The 22,082-nt window shown below is 42.1% G+C and overlaps 1 protein-coding gene across 3 annotated transcripts in view; it reads right to left on the reverse strand.

The window, feature by feature from the left end:
- Nucleotides 1-17,110, reverse strand: part of LOC149408195 (uncharacterized) — a 51,648-nt gene extending 34,538 nt beyond the window's left edge. Inside the window, exons 1-3 of one of the 3 annotated variants that reach the window (XR_016299348.1) lie at nt 16,818-17,110; nt 15,927-16,020; nt 14,616-14,969 (exon numbers count right to left, since the gene is read on the reverse strand). Coding sequence is in view for 1 of the 3 variants with exons in the window: in XM_089616275.1 (XP_089472401.1) it covers nt 15,927-16,020; nt 16,358-16,416 (153 nt within the window). In the remaining 2 variants the exon portion in view is untranslated. Of the gene's footprint in view, nt 1-14,615; nt 14,970-15,926; nt 16,021-16,357; nt 16,464-16,817 lie in introns of those variants that run through there. The other 2 variants (XM_089616275.1, XR_016299354.1) reach the window with 2 other exon arrangements.
- Nucleotides 17,111-22,082: the final 4,972 nt, after the last annotated feature.

Below are 22,082 nucleotides of genomic sequence, written 5' to 3' on the forward strand. Positions count from 1 at the left end.
ATGGCAAGGCCTCCCCTTGGGGGATTGTTTTTCAAAGCTGATCTTTTGGACTAAGTGGTTGGTTGCACACTTAGGCTCAATCCCTAGTATCCTTCCTTAAGGCTCTGCGAAAGGATATGAGTGATCAAACCAATTTACAAGGTGGCTAGTCAAAATAGATGTATTGACATCTTGGCTTAGCATTAATGATGTGTCATTTACTTATAAATGGAGATTTTTTGCGGCCTTCTCTTGAGGGAGTAAATTATCGTTTGGTTTATAACACCTTTGGGTTTTACAAAAGTCTTAATGAAACTTAAATCCTAAACCAAAGACTAATCATAAACTTGTTTCAACTGTTATAGGCAATATGTCTCTCAACCCTCTCTCAACAATTCTTTCCTCGAATAAACTCGAAGGCGACAATTACGTCGACTGGAAACGTAACCTCGACATAGTCCTTACTGTCGACAAGCACAAATGGGTTCTCACCACCCCCTGTCCTCAAACGAATGATGATTCGACGCAAGAGGAGAAAGATGTCCTGGCGGCCTGGCTTCGATCCGATGAGATTGTGAGATGCTATATTTTGGCATCGATGAACAATGTGTTGCAACAACAACATCGTGATTATGAAACTGCCACCGATATGCTCTACAATCTCCATGAGATGTTTGGAGGGCAAGGACGTCAAGCTAGGCAACAAGCGGTCCGACAATTCATGAACTGTCGTATGAAGGCTGGAACTCCCGTTAGAGATCATATGATGCTGATCATTAGCTATCTCAAAGAGATGGAGATTCTTGGATCTGAGATTGATGGGGAGACCAAAATAGATATGATCTTGGAAACTCTCCCCGAAACCTTTGATACCTTCAAGTTGAACTATTCCATGAACAAGCTGGAGTACACTGTTACCGAGCTCATGAAGGAACTTCAAACCGCTGAGGCACTCACTAAGAAAAAGAGGGCTCAAGGAGAAGTACATGCTACTGCCTCCACCTCTGGATCTAAGAAGAGACCTCGCAACGCCGATAAAAAGAACTGTCCCGCCTATCTCAAAGCAAAGGAACATAGTATTGTACTAGTTACCGAAGCATGCTTAGTAGCTGATAATGTATCATCGTGGATTATTGACTCCGCTGCTACTAACCATATTTGTTGTTCCTTGAATGGTTTCAAGAAAACCAAAAGCTTAGAGGAAGGCGAGTTCTGTTTCAAATGGGGTGATGGGAGCCTGGTGTCTGCGAAGGCTGTGGGATCCGTGATGCTGTCTTTTGAAGACCGCACTTTAAACTTGAATAATGTATATTTTGTTCCTACCTTTGGGAAGAACTTAATATCCGTTGCTCGTCTTCGTGAGCAAGATTATTGTTTAAAGTTCATTAAGAATGGAATTCGTATTTCGTTTCCTGATAATTCTTTTGTCACTGATGCATGTATGAAGAATGCTCTTTTCTACATCTATCCCACTCAACCTTCTCTTTTAGACACCGAAATAGACAATGATCTAATTAGGGAGCCAAAGAGGATCAAACTTTCTGAATCCTCCGATCTAACAAAATCAACACACCTATGGCACTTAAGACTTGGTCATATCAGTCTAGAAAGGATTAAGAGACTTGTGAGGGATGGTCCACTCCAAGCCTCTGCAATAGGTTCACTACCTACTTGTGAATCCTGCATAGAAGGAAAAATGACTAAGCGACCTTTCTCTGATAAAGGTCGAAGAGCCACTGAGTTGCTGGAACTAATACATTCTGATGTATGTGGTCCGCTCAGCCAACAGGCACGTGGAGGATACGAATACTTCGTTACCTTCACTGATGATTACTCAAGATATGGGTTTGTCTATTTGCTTAAACACAAATCCGAGACCTTTAACGTATTTAAGGTCTTTAGGGCTTTAGTGGAAAAGCAAACTGGCAAAGTGATCAAAACCCTTCGATCTGATCGAGGTGGTGAGTATATGTCTGGAGAGTTCGATGACTTTCTTAAAGAAGAAGGTATCGCTTCTCAGCTTACCGCACCTGGCACACCTCAACAAAACGGAGTGTCAGAGAGAAGAAACCGAACTCTTATGGAGATGGTTAGATCGATGATGAGTTACTCATCACTCCCGCTTTCCTTTTGGGGATATGCCCTCGAAACAGCCGCCTACATTCTGAACCAAGTTCCGTCCAAGACGGTTCCTGGTACTCCTTATGAACGATGGACTGGCCGTAAAGTGAATCTTGGCCGCATCCGAATTTGGGGTTGCCCTGCACACGTGCTGAGGCAAAAGACTAGCAAGTTGGCTAGTAGGTCAGAATTGTGCCTGTTTGTAGGATATCCGAAGGAAACCAAAGGTTTTACTTTCTATAGTCCCGAGGACGATAAGACTTTCGTTAGCACGAATGCTCGTTTCCTCGAGGAGGACTTTATGAAGGATGCAAAACCTAGAAGCAAAATTGTGCTTGAAGAAAAGTTGGGTGAGGAAGCTTCTACCTCATCTGTAAGAACTGTTCTTACCCCAACTGAAACACAACCTAACTCGTCAGAATCTCGTCAAGTAGTACTTAGACGTAGTGGGAGGGCTACTCAAAAGCCTGACAGGTACATGTCTTATGGAGACTCTCTTGTAGCCGTCTCCGACATGGATGATCCTGTTTCCTATAGCCAAGCAATGGCTTGTTCTGAATCAAACCTTTGGCTTGACGCCATGAAAGTTGAGATGCACTCGATGTATGTCAACAAAGTCTGGAAACTTGTAGACCTTCCTGAAGGGATTAAACCCGTAGGGTGTAAGTGGATATACAAGAAGAAAAGGGGTCCTGATGGGAACGTTGAGACGTTCAAAGCACGACTTGTGGCGAAGGGTTATACCCAACAAGAAGGGATTGACTATGAAGAAACCTTCTCGCCAGTCGCGATGCTTAAATCCATCCGCATACTCCTATCCATAGCTGCAGCTCTCGACTATGAGATCTGGCAAATGGATGTCAAGACAGCTTTTCTGAATGGCAATCTTGACGAGCGCATTTACATGGCTCAACCAGACGGTTTCGTGGATAAAGGTCAAGAGACCAAGGTTTGTGAGTTGCTTAAATCCATTTATGGACTAAAGCAAGCATCTAGGTCATGGAATATTAGATTCGATGAAACTGTAAAGAGCTTCGGCTTTGAACAGTCAATAGATGAGCCTTGTGTTTACAAGTTAATACACGAAGGCAAAGTTGTGTTTCTGGTACTATATGTCGATGATATACTACTCATTGGTAATGACGTGGGTAAGATATCTGAGGTTAAGGTCTGGCTAGCAAAGCAATTCGATATGAAGGATCTAGGAGAAGCCGCGTACATTCTGGGAATCCAAATCTTTCGAGATAGGAAAAACCGGACCCTGTCGCTCTCTCAAGCATCTTATATTGATAAGGTGATGGATCGCTTCTCGATGCAAGACTGCAAGAGGGGTCAAACACCCTTTAGGCATGGAGTTTCACTCTCTAAGGACCAGTCTCCCAAGACTGCACAAGAGATTGAAGACATGAGGAAAATTCCTTACGCCTCTGCCGTAGGAAGCCTCATGTATGCTATGCTTTGCACCCGACCTGATATATGTTTCGCCGTTGGCGTAGTTAGTCGTTTCCAATCCAACCCTGGACCCGAGCACTGGATTGCTGTTAAGCATGTTCTTAAGTATCTTCGAAGAACTAGGAACTTGATGCTTACATACTCAGGTACTGACCTGACTATGACGGGATATACCGACTCCGATTTTCAAGCGGATAAGGATTCCAGGAAATCCACTTCGGGATCTGTGTTCATCCTTAATGGTGGAGCTGTTGTGTGGAGAAGTATTAAGCAATCTTGCATTGCTGACTCCACAATGGAAGCAGAATATGTGGCTGCTTGTGAAGCATCCAAAGAGGCTGTATGGCTTAGAAAATTCCTTAAGTATTTGGAAGTTGTTCCAAACGTCGACGAGCCCATGACCCTTTATTGTGATAATAGTGGGGCTGTCGCTAACTCAAAGGAACCTAGAAGCCATAAGCGCTCTAAGCATATTGAGGGGAAATACCATTTGATTCGAGAGATCGCGCAACGCGGAGACGTGGAGGTGAAGTAGATCTCTGGAAGATCTATTCACCAAGGCCCTAGCGAACCTGGTCTTCGACCAACTTCGAGAGGGATTAGGCATGTAGGACTACTCACATCTTCTTTGAGTCAAGTGGGAGTTTGTTGTCAATGGTGCCCACAAGAAGAGTAGTAGTGTCTATTTATGTACATTTGATGTGATATAGTCTTACGAAGACTCTTGCTTGTAATTGCCTATCTATTCATTAATAAAGTTGAAACGTTCATTCAATCTTCCTTGTCTGAAGCTTTATGATAAAACCATAGTCTTTTAGTCCATAAACAAACTTAACAACTTACGAAGAGACAAATGTAGATTTGCATGAACAAACTCTTCGTAGTTTGCTTAAAACGATATATTCGCAATCTTAGGGTCAAAGGACTATTGACCTCAGTATGATTGTTAGAAGAATCTATGATGTCTGGTTATGAGGCATTGAGAGTTAGGAACTCTATAGTTCTTCTAGGTATCTTCCGAAGGTACTGAATTGACCAGTGCACTTCTAGAGACAAGATAAGAACAAACCATTTAACCTCTTATGTCTCGAAGTCACTATGTATGAATTGCATCATGCTTACCTTAATCCTGAAATGAGACATGCCATTTCACACCTTAGTATTCTCATTTGAGAAAGTCAAAGTTCGGACTCACTATGTGATTCCGAACAAGGCCTATTGGTGAAGTACTAAGTTGTGAGTCTGTCATGAGTAACTTTGTGAAGTTCTCATAGATATGGAATTCATGTACAAGATTGCTGAAATGCAATGTATGTCACCTCATGCTTTGTTCCTTGGAGTGTGAATAAATGAACTGGCCAGTGTCCAAATTGAGTCCTGACTCTTTTGGATGAAACAATGTGACTTGTTAGCTCCTCGTCAATACATTGTTTCTAACTTATTCACAAGCGACAAAGGAGTTGAGGAAATAACAGCTAGAAGGGTAAAATGGTAATTTAGTAAATCCCGACTAGCTGATGACATTCATGAAGGGTAAACATAGATAATATTCAGTGGATCCGCTCATCATAATTAGGTCGAATTCTTGAGTAGAAAATAAATTCATTTGAACCGAGAGATTTTCAGTGTCAGCTCTTTAGTGGAGTCAGTTGGCATTAAGCTAAACTTGGAAAAGGTTTGTGAACTTTTGAGTCCAAGTGTTTAGCTAAAGCTTTGTTCATTTGGGTCCATGAGGTCACTGTCACGAATCACATCGATAGGAATAGTTAAACTGGAAGCTAAGCCAAAACAAGAACGAAAATAGTTAAAAGGGTATTTTTGTCTTTTGAGACAAAGGATGAAATGAATGTCAATAAATTTTTTGACAAGGTCATTTTGTGACATGTTTCACTCGGCCATGACTTGATCATTGGGCCTTGTGAATTAATTTCATTTCATAAGAATTTTATTGAAAATTCTTATTGGGCCTTTTTCATGTTGTCATGAACAAATGGAAAAGCTTCTAGAAGCCTTTTCTAGAAGGCTTTGGGCGCCCAACATACCCAACCAAGAGAGAATATTTTGTGCATAAATGTATCAAGATACTTGCCAAAAGAAAAAGAGGAAACAAATTTGCATGAGGATGCTATATGGAATTCGGCCAAGAGAGAGACAAGGCAAGCCTTGAACAAAATAGGAAACAAATCAAGGCTTCTAGAAGCCCTAGCTTGGCCGAGTATCTCAAAGGGAAAAAAGAGGAAATTGCTCATGAATATGTGATATTCTATAGAAGAGGAAACTACCTTATTGAAGGTGAGACCTCTCCTATAAATAGGAGCCTCATTTCCTCACAATTCATTCATCCAAGTTTAAGAGATTTGAGAGACTCTCTCTCTAGAACTTGGCCGAAGTCCTCTTCTCTCTCTCTCTAGTTTATTTTCGATTTTTTTGTCTTGGCACCTAGGTCCTCACTCGACCTAGCGTTTAGCTCTGCGACTTCAAGACTTGTTCTTAAGTCGTAGTGTTTAAAAGTGCCCACTCACTGATTCCTTCTTTTCGAGTGATTTAGTGATAGAAACTATCGTGGTTGCTCGAGTTCCCGAGAAAAGAAAAGAGAGACGTGCTGCGAGGGGAGACGAGCATTGCAACTTTCCAAAAGCTTCTACAAGGTTCAAGCTTCAAGAAAGGTTAGTAACTTTAATAGCTCATATTAGTTTTTATTTACATGTACATGCTCTTGTCTAGGTTAGTAAAAACTAGTTTTACTTGAAAAGAAAATTTTTAAAATTCCGCCGCTTAACGAAGCGTTAAACTTTTTCTCAAACCCTAGATCGATTCCAACAAAAACCTGGGTAAATTTTTCGCTGTTTAACTTTAGGAATTAGAGCCTTATAGCGACTCTTATTTATACACAAGCTCCCTAATTTTAAGTATATATACAAGGGATAGTTTGGGGATCATAGTTTACGAAAGGGGTTCAACAAAATATAGATATTATTATAGAAGGATTTGAACCCGGGTGAGTTTCCATTAGCCCAAAGGTCAAGAGATACACGTCTGGTCTTCATCTACGACTTCCTTATTCACATCGGCGCCTTGCCCTTCTCTACATTACCAAGGGTCATAAAACAATGAGTCGATTGACTCAGTAAGTGGGAGTCTAACCTAGAAAAATAAAAGCGACTAATGCCATGTGATAACATGTGACGTGCAAACAGGCACATAAGAATGCAAGGATGCAAATCTAACAAGTTCTAGAGCATGACTGATGCGCGCATACTCTAACTAATACTTATCGTCTTTAGGGTTACACACATCCCCGCTATAACCTTCAAAGCGACAAGAGACCAGCCTTAGACTTCGAGCAGCAGTCGTCCGGCGGCCTAAGAGTTTTAACATCTGTCTGGGATCCACTAATGGTACCACTTCATTCGACGTCGGCGCCACCCCCAGGCCCTCATAGCCCGTCAAGGTCTTCAGGCCTTCATAGCCTGGCAACAAAGTCGGGTACGACTCTTGGTCGACTCCCCGAGATATGAGTACTCAGCACCATCCCCCAGACCCTCATTGCCCGTCAGGGTTCATTTCCTTTTGGTACGATCGACACATCAATTCTTTAGGGTTCGGGTACTCTGTAGCACTCAGAGTACACACCTATGCTACTTACAGGAGAGCGACTGGGGTTAAATCCCGAAAGAATTATCATTTCACTTTTATGCTCGTTAGTGTTTTAAGTTGAAGACTCGGAATATGACTCCCGGTACTTCTACCCTCGGCTCGAATCCGAGAGTCCAACATGCTCTCATGTCACCTCAGATCTAGCTAAACTCTATGGTTAGCAGAGGGATCTAACTACAACAAAGTAGCAACGTGGCTGGTTCAAGTTAGCATTTGAACCTATGGGTATAAACCCAGCTAAATTTTCCAAAAAGAGTGGCCGAAGCCTTAATCTTTGGTGTTTGTGTCTTTTAAGGCTTTTCCTACTCTTTTATTATTAACACGTAAATGCACGTAAACAGGATTATTCCCTTGGTAAGTAGTTGACTTATGTCTCCACACTTACCTGGGATACTGTGATAGAAGCCCGACGACCTCTGGCGATTCTTGCTTTTCACGTTCTCTGAGATACTTGACGCTTGTCGAAACGTCTAAAGAACTAGCATCCGAGGTTGAAAGTCCGTTAGTTATTGGATTCAAAATTACTTGAAAAATATAGGGTCCAGTGTCGGGATTAGATTTGAGTCGGTTCGGAATTCGATAACGAGTTACTTCCTTAAATCTAAACTCTTATCAATTTCCAAAATTCCAAATCCGACATCTCGACTCAAAAACCCGAACCCAAACAAGTCACACGACCAAACACGAATCCAACTAATTAGTCACAAAATTCTTAGACTTGTCGTTAAATCCACATTTCAAATTCAATTCTCACGTCTCAAAATCCCTAACAAACTAGAATATCTCAACATCACAAAACAACCAAAGCAAATTACCTAGCCAAACAAGTCTCACGGCCAAACAAAAGAATGCTCACGGCCAAAGGCACACACATGGCCAAAAATATTTCAAACTCACGTTCATAATTCCAGCTTCAATACCCTGTTTTCAAAAATTCATAACTCACTCAATTCTCAACGGATTTACACGTTCTTGGTAATTTTAGAAACCTCATGACGTCTATTATCCAAGAAAAATATCAACAAATCCAAGTTAAATCGGTACCGAACTGCCCACGTCACTTTACAGAGGCTGTTCACAGCGAGCTCAAAATCCTCAAATCATTCAAAATCGACTCAATTACACAAATCCGAGCTAGGAACATCATTAACCAAGTCCAACAACCAAATAAAACCCATCAATTCCACTGATTTTAGCTCGGATCAAAAACCCCCAAATCAATTCCTCAAACCCTAATCTCCAAAATCTTCAAATCAGCCATGGAAGAATCCTTACCTCGCTGGAAGAAATGAGCTACCCAACCCGTCAACTTTCTCTTTTCCTCGTCGGAGACACGCACCGGAGCTCCCGGGACTCACGGCGCTTCTTCTTTCCTCAGCGAGGCGCGCGCACGGAGCTCGAGGCTCGGGTTGATGGCGCACGAGGATGGTGAGCGGGGAAGAAGAAGAACGAGGATGAAAGGGTGGTGATGTGGTTGGTCGGCCGGAGAGAGAGAGACTCGGTGGTTGTTGTTGTCAATTTTTTTTTCTTTTTTTTTCTTTGTTATTCTTTGCAGGTGGCTTGCGCGAGTGAAGAAGATGGAGAAGAGAAGATATATATAGTGCACGTGAAGAAGATAAGGAAGAGAAAGAGTGGGGGTGAGGTGGCCGCGTGGGAGTGGAGAGAAAAAGAGGATAAGAATGCCACATGGCACTCCCACATCTTGCCACACGTCTCCAAAAACAACCCCTAAAAGAAACTTTTTCTTTCACTCTCGTCCCTCACTTTGTTGCACTTTAATCCTTTCCAAATAAATCCTCTCAAACTCGTCCTTAATTTATAAAAAAAAAAAATAATCATGTAAAATAACCGAGAATTTCTTATTAATTCCCGTTATTTTAAATATATTTAAGGGATTTCGGAATTTATTTTCACTCTTGAGATTTTAAGTCTCCGAGTACGTTCCGAATAAATTTATTCGGAAATAAATATCGAGTTTACTCGAATATCCTTATTCCGAAATTTCATCGACCTTAAATATATTTATGATTATTATTTTTTTTTCTCCAAGATATTTAAAATTTAAGGACGTCTCATGTGCAACAAGAATTTGATTCAAAATAAAACTTGTTTATTTTATTCAAATTCACAAGTCGAGCATTACAAAAGTTTGTATATTACAATCTCTACCCCCTTAGAAGAGTTTCGTCCTCGAAACTTAGAACAAGACAGGGTATTTCTTTTGCATTTCGCTCTCAAGCTCCCAAGTAGCTTCTTCTGCGGAGTGTTTCTTCCTTAGTACTTTGACTAGAGGTATTGTCTTATTCCTTAAGACTTTCTCCTTGCGATCTAGGATTGCAACAGGTGGTTCTTCATATCTGATGTCAGGAGAAATTTCCACCTCTTGATCTTGCAGTACATGTGAAGGATCAGACATGTATTTCCGCAACATCGATACGTGAAACACATCATGAAGGTTGGACATAGACGGCAGTAGGGCTAGGCGATACGCTGCCTTGCCTACTCGTTCTAGAATCTCAAAAGGTCCAACATATCTCGGGCTGAGCTTTCCTTTCTTCCCGAATCTCATGACACCACGCATCGGGGAAACTTTCAAAAAGACTTTATCTCCTGCCTCAAACTCTAGAGGTCTTCTACACTTATCTGCGTAGCTCTTCTGACGACTTTGTGCTGTCTTCATCCGGGCTTGTATTTTCTTGATCGCTTCGGTGGTCTGCTCGAGCAATTCAGGTCCGATAAACTCGCTCTCACCAGCTTCATCCCAATGAACTGGAGAGCGACACTTTCGCCCATAAAGAGCTTCATAGGGTGCCATCCCAATTGTCTCTTGGTAACTATTATTGTACGAGAACTCTACCAAGGGAAGATAACGACTCCACGAGCCGTGGAATTCCAAAACACACGCTCGGAGCATATCTTCTAACACTTGGATCGTACGTTCACTTTGGCCGTCGGTTTGGGGATGAAATGCAGTGCTGAATTTCAATCGCGTCCCCAAATGTTGTTGTACACTCTTCCAAAATTTAGACGTAAAACGAGCATCACGGTTAGAGACGATTGAGCTAGGAACTCCATGTAGACAGACAATCTCTTTGATGTAGAGTTCAGCTAGTTTATCCATGGTGTGAGTAGTCTTGATGGACAGAAAATGAGCTGATTTGGTCAACCTGTCGACAATGACCCAGACTGAGTCATGACCAGCTGTGGTTTTTGGCAAACCTGACACAAAATCCATCGTTATCTGCTCCCACTTCCACTGTGAAATCTCAAGTGGTTGCAGTAGTCCAGCTGGTTTTTGATGCTCTGCCTTAACTTGTTGACAAGTTAGGCACTTCTGAACAAACTCAGCTACATCTCTCTTCATTCCTGGCCACCAATATACCTTTTTCAAGTCTTGATACATCTTTGTCACACCTGGATGTACCGAATAGGGTGTCCCGTGAGCTTCTACCATCAATTGCTTTCTGACTTCCTCGTTGGATGGTACACAAACTCTTCCATTGCACCTTAGAACCTCGTTCTCATCCAACTTGAAGTCACCTTCTTTACCATTTTGAGCCTCAAACATCTTCCCAAGAAGATATTCGTCTGCGTACTGACCATCTTTGATCTGTTCCAGCAACATCGGACGTACCCTGAGAGCAGCTAATCTCCCAGTGATCAACTGAAGTTCTAGCTGCTGAACATCGTCCTTTAGTTGAAGAGATGTTTCAACTAAACTTGCTAAGGACGCTACAGATTTCCGGCTAAGCGCATCTGCGACTTTATTTGCCTTACCAGGATGATAATGTAAATCAAAGTCATAATCATTCAGGAGTTCCATCCAACGTCCTTGGCGCATATTCAACTCCTTCTGAGTGAAGAGATACTTTAACGTTTTGTGGTCTGTATAGATGTCACAATGGACTCCGTACAGGTAGTGTCGCCATATCTTGAGTGCAAACACTACAGCAGCAAGCTCTAGATCATGGGTAGGATACCTGGTCTCGTAATCCTTCAGTTGTCGCGAGGCATAAGCGATGACCTTTCCATGTTGCATCAAAACAGCGCCCAAACCTTGCTTAGACGCGTCGCAGTAAATAGCGAATCCATCGACTCCTTGTGGAATGGTGAGCACTGGAACAGTTGTCAGCCTGTTCTTGAGCTCTTGGAAGCTCTTCTCACAGGTCTCGGTCCAAAGGAACTTCTGTCCTTTACGGGTTAGTTGGGTTAGGGGCATGGCCAACTTAGAGAATCCTTCCACAAACTTCCTATAGTAGCCAGCAAGACCCAAGAAACTCCTTATTTCAGTGACTGTCTTTGGCTGACTCCACTGCCTCACGGCTTCCACTTTAGCAGGATCTACCATTATACCAGCGCTACTGACAACATGACCAAGGAATACTACACGCTCCTGCCAAAATTCACACTTCGAGAACTTGGCGTATAGTTGCTTTTCCCTCAGCCTTCTTAGCGCTAGCTCCAGATGCTGCTCATGCTCTTCGTTAGTTTTCGAGTAGATTAGAATGTCGTCGATGAACACGATCACGAACTTATCCAGAAAGTCCTCAAATACTCGGTTCATCAGGTTCATGAACGCTGCCGGCGCGTTAGTCAATCCAAACGACATAACTAAGAACTCGTAATGACCATATCGAGTACGAAAAGCAGTTTTCGGGATGTCTTCATCTCGAACCTTCAGCTGATGGTATCCCGAACGCAAGTCAATCTTCGAGAACACTGTCGCCCCTGACAGTTGATCAAAAAGATCGTCGATCCGCGGCAACGGATACTTGTTCTTGATCGTTACTTGGTTCAATCCACGGTAGTCAATACAGAGCCGTAGAGAACCATCTGCTTTCTTAACGAACAAGACTGGTGTTCCCCAAGGCGAATGGCTTGGTCGTATGAACCCTTTGTCAAGCAACTCTTGTAGCTGCGTCTTCAGTTCTTTCAATTCCGCTGGAGCCATACGATATGGAGCTTTCGATATCGCAGCTGTGCCTGGAATGAGTTCTATGTTGAACTCAACTTCTCGATCAGGAGGTGGCCCTGGAAGATCTTCTAGAAAAATATCAAGGAAATCTCTAGCAACTGGAATCTCATGTAGCTGCGGCTTGACCGTCTTCGTGACGTCTACCACGCTTGCAAGGTAACCAGCGCATCCCTGATGCATCATCTTCATGGCCTTCAGCGTCGATACGATCGGAAAACTCGGTTTCTGAGAGGAACCTTGGAACTGCAGCGGTCCAAGTCCTGGGTTCTGGAATAGAACCGACTTCTTTTCGCAATCTATGATTGCATGGTGGGTACTTAACCAATCCATTCCAAGGATTACGTCATAGTCCACCATTTCCAATTCTATCAAGTCTGCTTTCATTATCCGATCATGAACTCGGATTGACACATCTCTATACCAGTATAATGACTGGTACTTTTCCCCAGAAGACGTAGCCGTGACGAACGGGTACGAGAATTCCTTCTGATACTCAGCTAACTGACCAGACTTCCTAGATGCGATGAATGAATGCGTGGCTCCTGAATCTATCAATGTATATGCAGAGAAGGAATCCACGAAAATCTGACCTGTGACAGCGGTGGACGACCCTGCTCGCACATCATTTTCACGGATGGAGAAGACCCTGGCATTGGCTCTCGGCTGCTCTTTGGGTGCAGGGGTCTTTACTTCTGGATTCTCACATACCCGAGACAGATGACCCTCTTTCCCGCATTTGAAACATACCAGCGCACGAGCATAACACTCTCCCTCGTGCGATCTGCCACACCTTCGGCACACGGGCGACTGATTGCTTCCAGAGGTCCTAGGCTTTTTACTAGGCGGCCCTGACCGTCCGCTATCTTCACGGCCTCTGTACCGGTTCACCGACTGTGATCGGTTTCCAGCACTTCCCTGAGGTCGATAACTCGAGCCTTGCTGGGACCTCATTCTGTCTCCTCGCTGCGGCCGACTCTCCCATCCTGACTGGGATCTGAATCTCTTCCTTGATTCACTCTGCTTTGGGCCAACAGCTTCATAAGGTGTTGCAACAATTGGTTTCGGTGCAGGAGTTCGATCACGCTCGCGCCAACCAGCAATCCGCAAAGCTCTTTGCACGGCGTTGGCATAAGAGCGAGGTCCATCATCGCCGCTATCCACTTGGCTCACGATATCCACGTTGAGCCCATGCATGTACTTCATCTTCCTAGCCTGATCAGTAGCTACTAGGGAAGGAGCGAACCTTGCTAACGTGTCGAACTTTGTCGTATATTCTGATACTGACATTGAACCTTGTTGTAGGCTCATAAACTCGCGCACCTTGTTCGACAGGTTAGCTTCACTCAGGTACTTCCCATGGAACAGATTGAGGAAATGGACCCACGTCATTGAGTGGACATCCTTAGACGACGCCACCACTTCCCACCAGCCCCTAGCCTCATCCTCCAGTTGATTCACAGCGCAAGCTACTCTCTCGCTATCAGACAGCTGCATGTAATTGAAGATCTGCTGCATCTTCTTTACCCAGTTCTCAGCTGCAGCTGGACCAACATGGCCATCAAACGTCGGAGGCTTCTGCTTACGAAACCTCTCGTATACCGGCTCGCTCACAGGAGGAACGACGTTAGGAATATGGAAGTTGAGCTCCTCAAGAGGATCCACAGGCACTGGCGGTGGATTATCTAGTCGTTCTCCTGGAACTGGAGGCATTGGGTGCTGTTGAGGCGGCGCATTCAGCCTCGTTAAGAGTTCTGCGATCGTGCGGTTCTGTTCCTATAGCTGCTGCGCGAACCTCTGATTCATCTCATCTCTCTGGGTCGCGTCGGCAGCTTGTCTCTCCAGCGCGCGTCTAATCTCCGTGAGATCCGCCGCTGTAACATTCTCGGCATTAGACGGGTTTCGTCTAGGGCCCATGCCTGCTCAATTCTATACATGGAAGATGGCACGGTTTAAATCCAAGTCACAACATCGACAATGCGAGAAAAGAAACCATATCAACACACGATCCTAACTCAAAACGACATTTCACAAACATTTCTCATATCTACATCAAGTCAAAAGATATATGCAACATGCATTCATGCATTTACTCTTTACACGTCACATGGCAACTAACGCTATCTATACAAATCTAGACTCCCAAAAAGAGACTAGCCTTCTCCGAGGCTTAGCCACACGAGTTTCAAAAAGGGTAATCCTGACACTGCTTACTAACCATCTGCGTCCTATCAACAACAAGGCAACATTAAGCTCAGTATTATCCCACAATCCGTACCGAAACGTGTATCTCAAGTCTACAGAAAAGGCTAAACCTGGGCTCTGATACCACAAAACCTGTCACGACCCGCGACCTCTCGTCGGCGGCTCACGGGCCGAGACGGTGGGGTTACGTCTCAGATTTCAACATCAATATATAACAATATATCTCATATCAGCGGAAACAGAATCAAATCAACATAATAACCATAATACTTATATTAAACATAACACGATCATATATAAGTACTATAAGTGGTTATACGAAAACCTGGGTAAATTTTTCGCTGTTTAACTTTAGGAATTAGAGCCTTATAGCGACTCTTATTTATACACAAGCTCCCTAATTTTAAGTATATATACAAGGGATAGTTTGGGGATCATAGTTTACGAAAGGGGTTCAACAAAATATAGATATTATTATAGAAGGATTTGAACCCGGGTGAGTTCCCATTAGCCCAAAGGTCAAGAGATACACGTCTGGTCTTCATCTACGACTTCCTTATTCACATCGGCGCCTTGCCCTTCTCTACATTACCAAGGGTCATAAAACTATGAGTCGATTGACTCAGTAAGTGGGAGTCTAACCTAGAAAAATAAAAGCGACTAATGCCATGTGATAACATGGGACGTGCAAACAGGCACATAAGAATGCAAGAATGCAAATATAACAAGTTCTAGAGCATGACTGATGCGCGCATACTCTAACTAATACTTGTCGTCTTTAGGGTTACACACATCCCCGCTATAACCTTCAGAGCGACAAGAGACCAGCCTTAGACTTCGAGCAGCAGTCGTCCGGCGGCCTAAGAGTTTTAACATTTGTCTGGGATCCACTAATGGTACCACTTCATTCGACGTCGGCGCCACCCCCAGGCCCTCATAGCCCGTCAAGGTCTTCAGGCCTTCATAGCCTGGCAACAAAGTCGGGTACGACTCTTGGTCGACTCCCCGAGATATGAGTACTCAGCACCATCCCCCAGACCCTCATAGCCCGTCTGGGTTCATTTCCTTTTGGTACCATCGACACATCAATTCTTTAGGGTTCGGGTACTCTGTAGCACTCAGAGTACACACCTATGCTACTTACAGGAGAGCGACTGGGGTTAAATCCCGAAAGAATTATCATTTCACTTTTATGCTCGTTAGTGTTTTAAGTTGAAGACTCGGAATATGACTCCCGGTACTTCTACCCTCGGCTCGAATCCGAGAGTCCAACATGCTCTCCTGTCACCTCAGATCTAGCTAAACTCTATGGTTAGCAGAGGGATCTAACTACATCAAAGTAGCAACGTGGCTGGTTCAAGTTAGCATTTGAACCTATGGGTATAAACCCAACTAAATTTTCCAAAAAGAGTGGCCGAAGCCTTAATCTTTGGTGTTTGTGTGTTTTAAGGCTTTTCCTACTCTTTTATTATTAACACGTAAATGCACGTAAACATGATTATTCCCTTGGTAAGTAGTTGACTTATGTCTCCACACTTACCTGGGATACTGTGATAGAAGCCCGACGACCTCTGGCGATGTCTTGCTTTTCACGTTCTCTGAGATACTTGACGCTTGTCGAAACGTCTAAAGAACTAGCATCCGAGGTTGAAAATCCGTTAGTTATTGGATTCAAAATTACTTGAAAAATATAGGGTCCAGTGTCGGGATTAGATTTGAGTCGGTTCGGAATTCGATAACGAGTTACTTCCTTAAATCTAAACTCTTATCAATTTCCAAAATTCCAAATCCGACATCTCGACTCAAAAACCCGAACCCAAACAAGTCACACGACCAAACACGAATCCAACTAACTAGTCACAAAATTCTTAGACTTGTCATTAAATCCACATTTCAAATTCAATTCTCACGTCTCAAAATCCCTAACAAACTAGAATATCTCAACATCACAAAACAACCAAAGCAAATTACCTAGCCAAACAAGTCTCACGGCCAAACAAAAGAATGCTCACGGCCAAAGGCACACACATGGCCAAAAATATTTCAAACTCACGTTCATAATTTCAGCTTCAATACCCTGTTTTCAAAAATTCATAACTCACTCAATTCTCAACAGATTTACACGTTCTTGGTCATTTTAGAAACGTCATGACGTCTATTATCCAAGAAAAATATCAACAAATCCAAGTTAAATCGGTACCGAACTTCCCACGTCACTTTACAGAGGCTGTTCACAGCGAGCTCAAAATCCTCAAATCATTCAAAATCGACTCAATTACACAAATCCGAGCTAGGAACATCATTAACCAAGTCCAAAAACCAAATAAAACCCATCAATTCCACTGATTTTAGCTCGGATCAAAAACTCCCAAATCAATTCCTCAAACCCTAATCTCCAAAATCTTCAAATCAGCCATGGAAGAATCCTTACCTCGCTGGAAGAAATGAGCTACCCAACCCGTCAACTTTCTCTTTTCCTCGTCGGAGACACTCACCGGAGCTCCCGGGACTCACGGCGCTTCTTCTTTCCTCAGCGAGGCGCGCGCGCACGGAGCTCGAGGATCGGGTTGATGGCGCACGAGGATGGTGAGCGGGAAAGAAGAAGAACGAGGATGAAGGGGTGGTGATGTGGTTGGTCGGCCGGAGAGAGAGAGACTCGGTGGTTGTTGTTGTCAATTTTTTTTTCTTTTTTTTTTCTTTGTTATTCTTTGCAGGTGGCTTGCGCGAGTGAAGAAGATGGAGAAGAGAAGATATATATAGTGCACGTGAAGAAGATAAGGAAGAGAAAGAGTGGGGGTGAGGTGGCCGCGTGGGAGTGGAGAGAAAAAGAGGATAAGAATGCCACGTGGCACTCCCACATCTTGCCACACGTCTCCAAAAACAACCCCTAAAAGAAACTTTTTCTTTCACTCTCGTCGCTCACTTTGTTGCACTTTAATCCTTTCCAAATAAATCCTCTCAAACTCGTCCTTAAGTTATATAAAAAAAAATAAATAATTATGTAAAATAACCGAGAATTTCTTATTAATTCCCGTTATTTTAAATATATTTAAGGGATTTCGGAATTTATTTTCACTCTTGAGATTTTAAGTCTCCGAGTACGTTCCGAATAAATTTATTCGGAAATAAATATCGAGTTTACTCGAATATCCTTATTCCGAAATTTCATCGACCTTAAATATATTTATGATTATTATTTTTTTTTTCTCCAAGATATTTAAAATTTAAGGACGTCTCATGTGCAACAAGAATTTGATTCAAAATTAAACTTGTTTATTTTATTCAAATTCACAAGTCGAGCATTACAAAAGTTTGTAATGAATTATTGAGTAGAAAATAAATTTATTTGAACCGAGAGATTTTCAGTGTCAACTCCTTAGTGGAGTCAGTTGACATTAAGCTAAACTTGGAAAAGGTTTGTGAACTTTTGAGTCCAAGTATTTAGCTCAAGCTTTGTTCATTTGGATCCATGAGGTCACTGTCGCAAATCATATCGAGTAGGAATAGTTAAACTAGAAGCTAAGTCAAAACAAGAACGAGACAAGTTTTACGAAAATTGTCAAAAGGGTATTTTTGTCCTTTTGGACATAGGACGAAATGAATGTCAATAATTTTTTGACATTGTCATATGATGACAAATGAAATATAAAAACACTCGGCCATAATAAGTGAATTGGGCCTTGAGGATTAAATTTCATTTCATGGAATTTTATGTGAAAATTCTTAATGGGCTTTTCGTATGTTGTCATGAACAAATAAGACATCTAGAAACATGTTCTAGTTTTCGCCCAACCCATAGTGTGAAAGAGAGATTTATTTTGTGCATTAATGTATGAAGATACTTGCCAAAAGAAAAAGAGGAAACCAATTGCTTTTAGAAGCATAGACCATTTCTGCCAACTAAGAGGAAATCAAATGAGAAAACAAATCCTAAGCCTTCATGAGGCATGTTGGACGTGCAAGGCAATAGGAAAAGAGGAAATAAGATTTTCTCATGAATATGTGATATTCTATAGAGAAAAGGAAACTACCTTTTGAAGGTAAACCTCGTCCTATAAATAAAGGTGGCCATATGGGATCCCGCGGGACCCCGTTTCCCGTATTTTTGGTACCATATGGGAAATGGGAAAAAACCGTATTAGGAAATATAATACCGGGACTTTTGTCCCAGAACCATCTGGGAAATGGGACAGAACCGGGATCCTCGTTTAGCACCATTTAGTACCATATTTTTAAAATTGTATTTTTTTAATTGAAAATATATGAATTTTTCTTTATTTTTAAATGTATTCATGATTAAAATAAAATGAAAAAAATAAATATGGGAAATATAGGAATCCCGGAACCGCGAAATATGATACCGGGAATTCCCGGTACCGTGGAAAATGGTTCCGGGATTTCCCGGTACCATTTTTTACGGTACCGGGAGTCCCATTTCCCGCAAAATATGGGACGGGACCAGGGGATCCCATTTCCCGGGTTCCATATGGCCAGCTTTACCTATAAATACCCCACCTCATTCCTCTCATTTCATTCATTCCACATAAATTAGAGATTGATAGCTTCTCTCTCTAGACCTTGTGGTGGCCGAACTCCTCTCTCTCTCTCTCTCTAGTTTTCTTTCGTTTTTGTTTTGGCACGTAGGTCCTCATTTGACCTAGCGTTTTTAGCTCTTCGACTTTGAGACTTGTTCTCGAGCCGACGTGTTTAAAAGTGCCCACTCACTAATTCCTTTTCTCTCGAGTGATTCTTGTGATAGAAACTGTCGTGGTTGCTCGTGTTGCCGAGGAAAGAAGAGAGACGTGCTGCGAGGGGAGACGAACGTTGCAACTTTCCAAAAGCTTCTCAACGTTCAAGTTTCTAAAAAGGTTAGTAAATTTATTATGCTCATAATAGTTTTTTATTTACGTGTACTTACTCTTTGTCTAGGTTAGTAAAATTGTTTTACTTGTCAAAAGAAAAATTTTAAAATTCCGCCGCTTACCCGAAGCGTTAAACTTTTTCTTAAACACTAGATCAATTCCAACACTTTCCACCTTCGTTTTTCGACATCATGGTTCATTTAACCGTCCACTTGGTACGTGAAGTGAAATTATGTGGGCCCGTGTTTTTACGGTGGATGTATCCAATCGAACGTTACATGAAAGTGTTGAAAAGCTACGTGAAGAACTACAATAGGCCCGAAGGAAGCATAGTTGAAAATTACATAGCAGAAGAGTCGGTTGAGTTTTGTTCTGAGTATTTAGCTAAAGCAGACGAAATTAGGGTACCCAAGAACACCAATTTTGATTCAAAAGCTCTATCTACAGGTATGTTTTTGACACTTTATTTGTTAATTTAAATTATGAGCGTTCTTGTTTAAGTATGTGTTTATTTATAGGTACCTATTCGAGTGTCAACCGAAAAGAATGGGAGCAAGCCGGTCTCCATGTGCTACACAACGTTTCTGAGGTCACGCCATTTGTGGATATTCATTTGAATGAGTTGAGAGTGAATAATCCAAAGAAAGGCAGAAATGAAAAATGGTTACAAGAAGAGCACAATCGTTTGTTTCAGAACTGGCTTGGAAAACGCTTATTTAAAGAGGCAGGACATTCATCTACATTGAGTAAACTATCTGGCGGGCCTTCCTTAATGGTTACAAGGTACACTGCTTGGTCTATTAATGGTTTTACATTTTACACAAGAGAGAGAGACAACAAGCATCCCGTTCAAAATAGTGGTGTTACATTGTTTGCCGAAGCATTACATGTTTCGTCGGCCAAATATAAGAATCCAAAACATGCTTTTATGAACTATTATGGATACATTGAAGACATTTGGAAACTTGATTACTGCGGGTTGTGAGTCGCATTATTCAAGTGTAAATGGGCAGACAATAATCATGTTAAAGTTGATAATGAAGGAGTTACAGTTGTCAACTTTAGACGGATTGGCTACGAGAATGATTCATTTATTTTGGCTTCGCAAGCAAGTCAAGTGTTTTATGTTTCGGACCCAGCCAATCCAGAGTTATCGTTAGTAGTTCATATGAAAGCGAGAAATGGTAACGAGAAAGAAGACGAAGACATGTCTAGCATTCCACCGTTCACATTGGGATTACCTCCTATTGATCAAGATATGGATGATTTTGATGATGACGATATTTCTCATCTACTTCGTAAGGATATAGATTCTATTTTTGTTTGATTTAGAACAGTTAGACAATGTATTTTCATTATGGATTTTATGTTATTCTCTTGTGGACAACATTATTCTTCGTTTAAAATTTCTTTCTACAATGTCTTTAAATTTAAAATATCCTTTCTAGGATCTTGCCGCGGCGAAAATAATTCTTCGCCGCGGCTTATATGTTTCTCGCCACGGAGACTATGTTATTCCGCCGCGGCGAGATCAACTTACCGCGGCGAGATAATAATATCGCCGCGGCGAGATAATAATATCGCCGCGGCGAGATCATTTTTAAAAAAAATGCAAGCTGCCGGTAAGTTTTTCGCCGCGACGACTATGTTATTCCGCCGCGGCGATAAAATACTTTTTCCGCGGCAAGATCATGTTAAAAAAATGCAAGCTCTCGGTAAGTTTCTCGCCGCGGCGACTATGTCATTCCGCCGCGGCGAGATCAACATGCCGTGGCGAGAACATAGTTTCGCCGCGGCGAGGTCATTTTTAAAAAATGCATTCTCTCGGTAAGTTTCTCGCAGCGGCGACGTTGGTTTTGCGCCGCGGCGAGTCCTTTCTACAACGCTTGAGTAAGCGTTGTAGAATCCCTCGCCGCGGCGAAGTATAAATCGCGCCGCAGCACCAATTCCATGCCGCGGCGAGAACTGTATATCGCCGCGGCGAGATCAGAGTATAATGACCACATCATTCATATTTCACTTTTTTCCCATATTAAACCTGTTTTTCAACAAAAAAAATTACCATTCAAATAAAAAACCTACACACATTCAGATTTCACAAGCGGTAAACATTAACATCTTGAAATTAAGATGAGTCTCAAACATAGAATCAAGTCTCAAACACACATTAAATAAAACGCAATAATCTAGTCATAAACATACACAAACCAAGCGAGTCTTAAACTTAACTTAAATTTAAAAAGAGTCTGAAATTGATATAGAAGAGTTGGTGTTGTCGGTTTCTTGAAATTTACTCGTCATTTGGTGGTGGTGGGTGCGCCGGATATTGAGGAGGTGCCATATGCGGTGGCCACTGTGGTGGTAGGTACGGAGTATTGAGGATATGGAGGAAATAACACCGGGTTCTCTTGGTTGATGTGCCACCGAGAGTAGAGTTCGTTCAATTGATTGATGTGAGAAGCGCCATACTCCGCTTGTTGGTGCATGTACTGTTGCGTGTGCTGAAACCCGCCGACAAGATAGCTAGAGCAATGAGCAATGTAGTCGATGGTGGCAGGTGTTGTCAATGGTGCCCACAAGAAGAGTTGTAGTCTTTATTTTGTACATTTGATGTAATAAAGTCTCACGAAGACTCTTGCTTGTAATTTCTTATTCATTAATAAAAAGTTGAAACGTTCATTCATTCTTCCTTGTCTGTTTGAAGGTTTATGATAAAATATTAGTCTTTAGTCCATAAACACACTTAACAACTTTCGAAGAGACAGATGTAAATTTGCATGATCAAACTCTTTGTAGTTTGCTTAAAACGATATATTCGTAATGGGGTTAAAGGA

The sequence above is a fragment of the Urtica dioica genome, chromosome 1 (genome assembly GCF_054948205.1).
Source record: "Urtica dioica subsp. dioica isolate 48M chromosome 1, U.dioica_male_clone48M_v1_H2, whole genome shotgun sequence".
Lineage (NCBI taxonomy): Eukaryota > Viridiplantae > Streptophyta > Magnoliopsida > Rosales > Urticaceae > Urtica > Urtica dioica.